The sequence below is a fragment of the Ascaphus truei genome, chromosome 2 (assembly GCF_040206685.1).
Source record: "Ascaphus truei isolate aAscTru1 chromosome 2, aAscTru1.hap1, whole genome shotgun sequence".
NCBI classification, from domain to species: Eukaryota; Metazoa; Chordata; class Amphibia; order Anura; family Ascaphidae; genus Ascaphus; species Ascaphus truei.
This window is the reverse complement of record NC_134484.1, coordinates 1,124,664-1,135,920: the sequence shown is the minus strand read 5'-3', so window position 1 is coordinate 1,135,920 and position 11,257 is coordinate 1,124,664. Positions and strand designations below refer to the sequence as shown.

The following is an 11,257-nucleotide window of genomic DNA, read 5'->3' as shown; positions in this document are numbered from 1 at the left end:
CCAGCGTTCCCTGCACACTGCCAGCTGTCCCTGCACACTGCCAGCTGTCCCTGCACACTGCCAGCGTTCCCTGCACCCTGCCAGCTGTCCCTGCACCCTGCCAGCTGTCCCTGCACCCTGCCAGCTGTCCCTGCACCCTGCCAGCGTTCCCTGCACCCTGCCAGCTGTCCCTGCGCCCTGTCAGCTGTCCCTGCACCCTGCCAGCTGTCCCTGCACCCTGCCAGCGTTCCCTGCACCCTGCCAGCTGTCCCTGCACCCTGCCAGCTGTCCCTGCACCCTGCCAGCGTTCCCTGCACCCTGCCAGCTGTCCCTGTGCCCTGCACCCTGCCAGCTGTCCCTGTGCCCTGCCAGCGTTCCCTGCACCCTGCCAGCTGTCCCTGCACCCTGCCAGCTGTCCCTGCGCCCTGCCAGCTGTCCCTGCACCCTGCCAGCTGTCCCTGTGCCCTGCACCCTGCCAGCTGTCCCTGTGCCCTGCACCCTGCCAGCTGTCCCTGCACCCTGCCAGCGTTCCCTGCACCCTGCCAGCTGTCCCTGCACCCTGCCAGCTGTCCCTGCGCCCTGCCAGCTGTCCCTGCACCCTGCCAGCTGTCCCTGCGCCCTGCCAGCTGTCCCTGAACCCTGCCAGCTGTCCCTGCACCCTGCCAGCGTTCCCTGCACCCTGCCAGCGTTCCCTGCACCCTGCCAGGTGTCCCTGCACCCTGCCAGCTGTCCCTGCACACTGCCAGCTGTCCCTGCACACTGCCAGCTGTCCCTGCACCCTGCCAGCGTTCCCTGCACCCTGCCAGCTGTCCCTGCACCCTGCACACTGCCAGCTGTCCCTGCACCCTGCCAGCTGTCCCTGCACCCTGCCAGCTGTCCCTGCACCCTGCCAGCTGTCCCTGCACCCTGCCAGCTGTCCCTGCACCCTGCCAGCTGCCCCCGCACCCTGCCAGCATTCCCTGCACCCTGCACCCTGCCAGCTGTCCCTGCACCCTGCCAGCTGTCCCTGCACCCTGCACCCTGCCAGCTGTCCCTGCACCCTGCCAGCTGTCCCTGCACCCTGCATACTGCCAGCTGTCCCTGCACCCTGCCAGCTGTCCCTGCACCCTGCCAGCTGTCCCTGCACCCTGCACCCTGCCAGCTGTCCCTGCACCCTGCCAGCTGTCCCTGCACCCTGCCAGCTGTCCCTGCACCCTGCCAGCTGTCCCTGCACCCTGTCAGCTGTCCCTGCACCCTGCCAGCGTTCCCTGCACCCTGCACACTGCCAGCTGTCCCTGCACCCTGCCAGCTGTCCCTGCACCCTGCCAGCTGTCCCTGCACCCTGCCAGCTGTCCCTGCACCCTGCCAGCTGTCCCTGCACCCTGCCAGCTGCCCCCGCACCCTGTCAGCTGTCCCTGCACCCTGCCAGCTGTCCCTGTGCCCTGCACCCTGCCAGCGTACCCTGCACCCTGCCAGCTGTCCCTGCACCCTGCCAGCATTCCCTGCACCCTGTACCCTGCCAGCTGTCCCTGCACCCTGCCAGCTGTCCCTGCACCCTGCACCCTGCCAGCTGTCCCTGCACCCTGCCAGCATTCCCTGCACCCTGCACCCTGCCAGCTGTCCCTGCACCCTGCCAGCTGTCCCTGCACCCTGCCAGCTATCCCTGCACCCTGCCAGCTGTCCTGCACCCTGCCAGTTAGCCTTGCACCCTGCCAGTTAACCTTGCACCCTGCAGCATGATGATGGCCACTGTGTAAGAGTATACAATGCATAAGAGATGTAATTCTGCGCACCATAAAAAACAATAATATCCTTGCAGTTACAGGCGCTATCTGTCTGACAAAGTGACACAAAGAGAAGTTCCCGGGCACTACGGACAGTTTCAAAATGAATTTTTCGATCAACTGTTGATAAAATAAATTCATTTGGAAGATCCCGCAGTGCCGGGAACCTCTCTGTGTGTCACTGTGTGAGGGTGCCGTTCTCTCTATTGATGCCGCAGTGCCGGGAACCTCTCTGTGTGTCAATGTGTGAGGGTGCCGTTCTCTCTATTGATGCCGCAGTGCCCGGGAACCTCTCTGTGTGTCACTGTGTGAGGGTGCCGTTCTCTCTATTGATCCCGCAGTGCCGGGAACCTCTCTGTGTGTCACTGTGTGAGGGTGCCGTTCTCTCTATTGATGCCGTAGTGCCGGGAACCTCTCTGTGTGTCACTGTGTGAGGGTGCCGTTCTCTCTATTGATGCCGTAGTGCCGGGATCCTCTCTGTGTGTCACTTTGTGAGGGTGCCGTTCTCTCTATTGATCCCGTAGTGCCCGGGAACCTCTCTGTGTGTCACTGTGTGAGGGTGCCGTTCTCTCTATTGATGCCGTAGTGCCGGGAACCTCTCTGTGTGTCACTGTGTGAGGGTGCCGTTCTCTCTATTGATGCCGCAGTGCCGGGAACCTCTCTGTGTGTCAATGTGTGAGGGTGCCGTTCTCTCTATTGATGCCGCAGTGCCGGGAACCTCTCTGTGTGTCACTGTGTGAGGGTGCCGTTCTCTCTATTGATCCCGCAGTGCCGGGAACCTCTCTGTGTGTCACTGTGTGAGGGTGCCGTTCTCTCTATTGATGCCGTAGTGCCGGGAACCTCTCTGTGTGTCACTGTGTGAGGGTGCCGTTCTCTCTATTGATGCCGTAGTGCCGGGATCCTCTCTGTGTGTCACTTTGTGAGGGTGCCGTTCTCTCTATTGATCCCGTAGTGCCCGGGAACCTCTCTGTGTGTCACTGTGTGAGGGTGCCGTTCTCTCTATTGATGCCGTAGTGCCGGGAACCTCTCTGTGTGTCACTGTGTGAGGGTGCCGTTCTCTCTATTGATGCCGCAGTGCCGGGAACCTCTCTGTGTGTCACTGTGTGAGGGTGCCGTTCTCTCTATTGATGCCGCAGTGCCGGGAACCTCTCTGTGTGTCACTGTGTGAGGGTGCCGTTCTCTCTATTGATGCCGCAGTGCCGGGAACCTCTCTGTGTGTCACTGTGTGAGGGTGCCGTTCTCTCTATTGATGCCGTAGTGCCGGGAACCTCTCTGTGTGTCACTGTGTGAGGGTGCCGTTCTCTCTATTGATGCCGTAGTGCCGGGAACCTCTCTGTGTGTCACTTTGTGAGGGTGCCGTTCTCTCTATTGATGCCGTAGTGCCGGGAACCTCTCTGTGTGTCACTTTGTGAGGGTGCCGTTCTCTCTATTGATGCCGTAGTGCCCGGGAACCTCTCTGTGTGTCACTGTGTGAGGGTGCCGTTCTCTCTATTGATGCCGCAGTGCCGGGAACCTCTCTGTGTGTCAATGTGTGAGGGTGCCGTTCTCTCTATTGATGCCGCAGTGCCGGGAACCTCTCTGTGTGTCACTGTGTGAGGGTGCCGTTCTCTCTATTGATCCCGCAGTGCCGGGAACCTCTCTGTGTGTCACTGTGTGAGGGTGCCGTTCTCTCTATTGATGCCGTAGTGCCGGGAACCTCTCTGTGTGTCACTGTGTGAGGGTGCCGTTCTCTCTATTGATGCCGTAGTGCCGGGATCCTCTCTGTGTGTCACTTTGTGAGGGTGCCGTTCTCTCTATTGATCCCGTAGTGCCCGGGAACCTCTCTGTGTGTCACTGTGTGAGGGTGCCGTTCTCTCTATTGATGCCGTAGTGCCGGGAACCTCTCTGTGTGTCACTGTGTGAGGGTGCCGTTCTCTCTATTGATGCCGCAGTGCCGGGAACCTCTCTGTGTGTCACTGTGTGAGGGTGCCGTTCTCTCTATTGATGCCGCAGTGCCGGGAACCTCTCTGTGTGTCACTGTGTGAGGGTGCCGTTCTCTCTATTGATGCCGCAGTGCCGGGAACCTCTCTGTGTGTCACTGTGTGAGGGTGCCGTTCTCTCTATTGATGCCGTAGTGCCGGGAACCTCTCTGTGTGTCACTGTGTGAGGGTGCCGTTCTCTCTATTGATGCCGTAGTGCCGGGAACCTCTCTGTGTGTCACTTTGTGAGGGTGCCGTTCTCTCTATTGATGCCGTAGTGCCGGGAACCTCTCTGTGTGTCACTTTGTGAGGGTGCCGTTCTCTCTATTGATGCCGTAGTGCCCGGGAACCTCTCTGTGTGTCACTGTGTGAGGGTGCCGTTCTCTCTATTGATGCCGCAGTGCCGGGAACCTCTCTGTGTGTCACTGTGTGAGGGTGCCGTTCTCTCTATTGATCCCGCAGTGCCGGGAACCTCTCTGTGTGTCACTGTGTGAGGGTGCCGTTCTCTCTATTGATGCCGTAGTGCCGGGAACCTCTCTGTGTGTCACTGTGTGAGGGTGCCGTTCTCTCTATTGATGCCGTAGTGCCGGGATCCTCTCTGTGTGTCACTTTGTGAGGGTGCCGTTCTCTCTATTGATCCCGTAGTGCCCGGGAACCTCTCTGTGTGTCACTGTGTGAGGGTGCCGTTCTCTCTATTGATGCCGTAGTGCCGGGAACCTCTCTGTGTGTCACTGTGTGAGGGTGCCGTTCTCTCTATTGATGCCGCAGTGCCGGGAACCTCTCTGTGTGTCACTGTGTGAGGGTGCCGTTCTCTCTATTGATGCCGCAGTGCCGGGAACCTCTCTGTGTGTCACTGTGTGAGGGTGCCGTTCTCTCTATTGATGCCGCAGTGCCGGGAACCTCTCTGTGTGTCACTGTGTGAGGGTGCCGTTCTCTCTATTGATGCCGTAGTGCCGGGAACCTCTCTGTGTGTCACTGTGTGAGGGTGCCGTTCTCTCTATTGATGCCGTAGTGCCGGGAACCTCTCTGTGTGTCACTTTGTGAGGGTGCCGTTCTCTCTATTGATGCCGTAGTGCCGGGAACCTCTCTGTGTGTCACTTTGTGAGGGTGCCGTTCTCTCTATTGATGCCGTAGTGCCCGGGAACCTCTCTGTGTGTCACTGTGTGAGGGTGCCGTTCTCTCTATTGATGCCGCAGTGCCGGGAACCTCTCTGTGTGTCACTGTGTGAGGGTGCCGTTCTCTCTATTGATGCCGTAGTGCCGGAACCTCTCTGTGTGTCACTGTGTGAGGGTGCCGTTCTCTCTATTGATGCCGTAGTGCCGGGAACCTCTCTGTGTGTCACTGTGTGAGGGTGCCGTTCTCTCTATTGATGCCGTAGTGCCGGGAACCTCTCTGTGTGTCACTGTGTGAGGGTGCCGTTCTCTCTATTGATGCCGCAGTGCCCGGGAACCTCTCTGTGTGTCACTGTGTGAGGGTGCCGTTCTCTCTATTGATGCCGCAGTGCCGGGAACCTCTCTGTGTGTCACTGTGTGAGGGTGCCGTTCTCTCTATTGATGCCGTAGTGCCCGGGAACCTCTCTGTGTGTCACTGTGTGAGGGTGCCGTTCTCTCTATTGATCCCGCAGTGCCCGGGAACCTCTCTGTGTGTCACTGTGTGAGGGTGCCGTTCTCTCTATTGATGCCGCAGTGCCGGGAACCTCTCTGTGTGTCACTGTGTGAGGGTGCCGTTCTCTCTATTGATGCTGCAGTGCCGGGAACCTCTCTGTGTGTCACTGTGTGAGGGTGCCGTTCTCTCTATTGATGCCGCAGTGCCGGGAACCTCTCTGTGTGTCACTGTGTGAGGGTGCCGTTCTCTCTATTGATGCCGCAGTGCCGGGAACCTCTCTGTGTGTCACTTTGTGAGGGTGCCGTTCTCTCTATTGATGCCGCAGTGCCGGGAACCTCTCTGTGTGTCACTGTGTGAGGGTGCCGTTCTCTCTATTGATGCCGGCAGTGCCGGGAACCTCTCTGTGTGTCACTGTGTGAGGGTGCCGTTCTCTCTATTGATGCCGTAGTGCCGGGAACCTCTCTGTGTGTCACTGTGTGAGGGTGCCGTTCTCTCTATTGATGCCGCAGTGCCCGGGAACCTCTCTGTGTGTCACTGTGTGAGGGTGCCGTTCTCTCTATTGATGCCGTAGTGCCGGGAACCTCTCTGTGTGTCACTGTGTGAGGGTGCCGTTCTCTCTATTGATCCCGTAGTGCCGGGAACCTCTCTGTGTGTCACTGTGTGAGGGTGCCGTTCTCTCTATTGATGCCGCAGTGCCGGGAACCTCTCTGTGTGTCACTGTGTGAGGGTGCCGTTCTCTCTATTGATGCCGTAGTGCCGGGAACCTCTCTGTGTGTCACTGTGTGAGGGTGCCGTTCTCTCTATTGATGCCGCAGTGCCGGGAACCTCTCTGTGTGTCACTGTGTGAGGGTGCCGTTCTCTCTATTGATGCCGTAGTGCCGGGAACCTCTCTGTGTGTCACTTTGTGAGGGTGCCGTTCTCTCTATTGATGCCGCAGTGCCGGGAACCTCTCTGTGTGTCACTGTGTGAGGGTGCTGTTCTCTCTATTGATGCCGTAGTGCCGGGAACCTCTCTGTGTGTCACTGTGTGAGGGTGCCGTTCTCTCTATTGATGCCGTAGTGCCGGGAACCTCTCTGTGTGTCACTGTGTGAGGGTGCCGTTCTCTCTATTGATGCCGCAGTGCCGGGAACCTCTCTGTGTGTCACTGTGTGAGGGTGCCGTTCTCTCTATTGATCCCGCAGTGCCGGAAACCTCTCTGTGTGTCACTGTGTGAGGGTGCCGTTCTCTCTATTGATCCCGCAGTGCCGGAAACCTCTCTGTGTGTCACTTTGTGAGGGTGCCGTTCTCTCTATTGATCCCGTAGTGCCCGGGAACCTCTCTGTGTGTCACTTTGTGAGGGTGCCGTTCTCTCTATTGATGCCGCAGTGCCGGGAACCTCTCTGTGTGTCACTGTGTGAGGGTGCCGTTCTCTCTATTGATGCCGTAGTGCCGGGAACCTCTCTGTGTGTCACTGTGTGAGGGTGCCGTTCTCTCTATTGATGCCGTAGTGCCGGGAACCTATCTGTGTGTCACTGTGTGAGGGTGCCGTTCTCTCTATTGATGCCGCAGTGCCCGGGAACCTCTCTGTGTGTCACTATGTGAGGGTGCCGTTCTCTCTATTGATGCCGTAGTGCCGGGAACCTCTCTGTGTGTCACTGTGTGAGGGTGCCGTTCTCTCTATTGATGCCGTAGTGCCCGGGAACCTCTCTGTGTGTCACTGTGTGAGGGTGCCGTTCTCTCTATTGATGCCGCAGTGCCGGGAACCTCTCTGTGTGTCACTGTGTGAGGGTGCCGTTCTCTCTATTGATGCCGTAGTGCCGGGAACCTCTCTGTGTGTCACTGTGTGAGGGTGCCGTTCTCTCTATTGATGCCGTAGTGCCGGGAACCTCTCTGTGTGTCACTGTGTGAGGGTGCCGTTCTCTCTATTGATGCCGTAGTGCCGGGAACCTCTCTGTGTGTCACTGTGTGAGGGTGCCGTTCTCTCTATTGATGCCGCAGTGCCGGGAACCTCTCTGTGTGTCACTGTGTGAGGGTGCCGTTCTCTCTATTGATGCCGTAGTGCCGGGAACCTCTCTGTGTGTCACTGTGTGAGGGTGCCGTTCTCTCTATTGATGCCGCAGTGCCGGGAACCTCTCTGTGTGTCACTGTGTGAGGGTGCCGTTCTCTCTATTGATGCCGTAGTGCCGGGAACCTCTCTGTGTGTCACTGTGTGAGGGTGCCGTTCTCTCTATTGATGCCGTAGTGCCGGGAACCTCTCTGTGTGTCACTGTGTGAGGGTGCCGTTCTCTCTATTGATGCCGTAGTGCCGGGAACCTCTCTGTGTGTCACTTTGTGAGGGTGCCGTTCTCTCTATTGATGCCGCAGTGCCGGGAACCTCTCTGTGTGTCACTGTGTGAGGGTGCCGTTCTCTCTATTGATGCCGCAGTGCCGGGAACCTCTCTGTGTGTCACTGTGTGAGGGTGCCGTTCTCTCTATTGATCCCGTAGTGCCCGGGAACCTCTCTGTGTGTCACTGTGTGAGGGTGCCGTTCTCTCTATTGATGCCGCAGTGCCGGGAACCTCTCTGTGTGTCACTGTGTGAGGGTGCCGTTCTCTCTATTGATGCCGTAGTGCCGGGAACCTCTCTGTGTGTCACTGTGTGAGGGTGCCGTTCTCTCTATTGATGCCGCAGTGCCGGAACCTCTCTGTGTGGTCACTGTGTGAGGGTGCCGTTCTCTCTATTGATGCCGTAGTGCCGGGAACCTCTCTGTGTGTCACTGTGTGAGGGTGCCGTTCTCTCTATTGATGCCGCAGTGCCGGGAACCTCTCTGTGTGTCACTGTGTGAGGGTGCCGTTCTCTCTATTGATGCCGCAGTGCCGGGAACCTCTCTGTGTGTCACTGTGTGAGGGTGCCGTTCTCTCTATTGATCCCGCAGTGCCGGGAACCTCTCTGTGTGTCACTGTGTGAGGGTGCCGTTCTCTCTATTGATGCCGCAGTGCCCGGGAACCTCTCTGTGTGTCACTGTGTGAGGGTGCCGTTCTCTCTATTGATGCCGCAGTGCCGGGAACCTCTCTGTGTGTCACTGTGTGAGGGTGCCGTTCTCTCTATTGATGCCGTAGTGCCGGGAACCTCTCTGTGTGTCACTGTGTGAGGGTGCCGTTCTCTCTATTGATGCCGTAGTGCCGGGAACCTCTCTGTGTGTCACTGTGTGAGGGTGCCGTTCTCTCTATTGATGCCGCAGTGCCGGGAACCTCTCTGTGTGTCACTGTGTGAGGGTGCCGTTCTCTCTATTGATGCCGCAGTGCCGGGAACCTCTCTGTGTGTCACTGTGTGAGGGTGCCGTTCTCTCTATTGATGCCGCAGTGCCCGGGAACCTCTCTGTGTGTCACTGTGTGAGGGTGCCGTTCTCTCTATTGATCCCGCAGTGCCGGGAACCTCTCTGTGTGTCACTGTGTGAGGGTGCCGTTCTCTCTATTGATCCCGCAGTGCCGGGAACCTCTCTGTGTGTCACTGTGTGAGGGTGCCGTTCTCTCTATTGATGCCGCAGTGCCGGGAACCTCTCTGTGTGTCACTGTGTGAGGGTGCCGTTCTCTCTATTGATGCCGTAGTGCCGGGAACCTCTCTGTGTGTCACTGTGTGAGGGTGCCGTTCTCTCTATTGATGCCGCAGTGCCGGGAACCTCTCTGTGTGTCACTGTGTGAGGGTGCCGTTCTCTCTATTGATGCCGTAGTGCCGGGAACCTCTCTGTGTGTCACTGTGTGAGGGTGCCGTTCTCTCTATTGATGCCGCAGTGCCGGGAACCTCTCTGTGTGTCACTGTGTGAGGGTGCCGTTCTCTCTATTGATGCCGTAGTGCCGGGAACCTCTCTGTGTGTCACTGTGTGAGGGTGCCGTTCTCTCTATTGATGCCCGCAGTGCCGGGAACCTCTCTGTGTGTCACTGTGTGAGGGTGCCGTTCTCTCTATTGATGCCGCAGTGCCGGGAACCTCTCTGTGTGTCACTGTGTGAGGGTGCCGTTCTCTCTATTGATGCCGTAGTGCCGGGAACCTCTCTGTGTGTCACTGTGTGAGGGTGCCGTTCTCTCTATTGATGCCGCAGTGCCGGGAACCTCTCTGTGTGTCACTGTGTGAGGGTGCCGTTCTCTCTATTGATGCCGCAGTGCCGGGAACCTCTCTGTGTGTCACTGTGTGAGGGTGCCGTTCTCTCTATTGATGCCGCAGTGCCGGGAACCTCTCTGTGTGTCACTGTGTGAGGGTGCCGTTCTCTCTATTGATGCGTCAGTGCCGGGAACCTCTCTGTGTGTCACTGTGTGAGGGTGCCGTTCTCTCTATTGATGCCGTAGTGCCGGGAACCTCTCTGTGTGTCACTGTGTGAGGGTGCCGTTCTCTCTATTGATGCCGCAGTGCCGGGAACCTCTCTGTGTGTCACTGTGTGAGGGTGCCGTTCTCTCTATTGATGCCGCAGTGCCGGGAACCTCTCTGTGTGTCACTGTGTGAGGGTGCCGTTCTCTCTATTGATGCCGCAGTGCCCGGGAACCTCTCTGTGTGTCACTGTGTGAGGGTGCCGTTCTCTCTATTGATGCCGTAGTGCCGGGAACCTCTCTGTGTGTCACTGTGTGAGGGTGCCGTTCTCTCTATTGATGCCGCTAGTGCCGGGAACCTCTCTGTGTCACTTTGTGAGGGTGCCGTTCTCTCTATTGATGCCGTAGTGCCGGGAACCTCTCTGTGTGTCACTGTGTGAGGGTGCCGTTCTCTCTATTGATGCCGTAGTGCCGGGAACCTCTCTGTGTGTCACTGTGTGAGGGTGCCGTTCTCTCTATTGATGCCGCAGTGCCGGGAACCTCTCTGTGTGTCACTGTGTGAGGGTGCCGTTCTCTCTATTGATGCCGCAGTGCCGGGAACCTCTCTGTGTGTCACTGTGTGAGGGTGCCGTTCTCTCTATTGATGCCGCAGTGCCGGGAACCTCTCTGTGTGTCACTGTGTGAGGGTGCCGTTCTCTCTATTGATGCCGTAGTGCCGGGAACCTCTCTGTGTGTCACTGTGTGAGGGTGCCGTTCTCTCTATTGATGCCGTAGTGCCGGGAACCTCTCTGTGTGTCACTTTGTGAGGGTGCCGTTCTCTCTATTGATGCCGTAGTGCCGGGAACCTCTCTGTGTGTCACTTTGTGAGGGTGCCGTTCTCTCTATTGATGCCGTAGTGCCCGGGAACCTCCTCTGTGTGTCACTGTGTGAGGGTGCCGTTCTCTCTATTGATGCCGCAGTGCCGGGAACCTCTCTGTGTGTCACTGTGTGAGGGTGCCGTTCTCTCTATTGATGCCGCAGTGCCGGGAACCTCTCTGTGTGTCACTGTGTGAGGGTGCCGTTCTCTCTATTGATGCCGTAGTGCCGGGAACCTCTCTGTGTGTCACTGTGTGAGGGTGCCGTTCTCTCTATTGATGCCGTAGTGCCGGGATCCTCTCTGTGTTCACTTTGTGAGGGTGCCGTTCTCTCTATTGATCCCGGTAGTGCCCGGGAACCTCTCTGTGTGTCACTGTGTGAGGTGCCGTTCTCTCTATTGATGCCGTAGTGCCGGGAACCTCTCTGTGTGTCACTGTGTGAGGGGTGCCGTTCTCTCTATTGATGCCGCAGTGCCGGGAACCTCTCTGTGTGTCACTGTGTGAGGGTGCCGTTCTCTCTATTGATGCCGCAGTGCCGGGAACCTCTCTGTGTGTCACTGTGTGAGGGTGCCGTTCTCTCTATTGATGCCGCAGTGCCGGAACCTCTCTGTGTGTCACTGTGTGAGGGTGCCGTTCTCTCTATTGATGCCGTAGTGCCGGGAACCTCTCTGTGTGTCACTGTGTGAGGTGCCGTTCTCTCTATTGATGCCGTAGTGCCGGGAACCTCTCTGTGTGTCACTTTGTGAGGGTGCCGTTCTCTCTATTGATGCCGTAGTGCCGGGAACCTCTCTGTGTGTCACTTTGTGAGGGTGCCGTTCTCTCTATTGATGCCGTAGTGCCG

At 57.9% G+C, this 11,257-nt stretch overlaps 1 protein-coding gene across 1 annotated transcript in view; it reads left to right on the top strand.

The window, feature by feature from the left end:
- The first annotated feature begins 1,700 nt into the window (after positions 1–1,700).
- DGAT1 (diacylglycerol O-acyltransferase 1) overlaps positions 1,701–11,257 on the top strand; it is a 121,256-nt gene continuing 111,699 nt past the window's right edge. The window contains exon 1 of the mRNA XM_075589210.1: positions 1,701–1,711. Within this exon, the coding sequence (XP_075445325.1) occupies positions 1,701–1,711 (11 nt within the window). The remainder of the gene's footprint in view (positions 1,712–11,257) is intronic.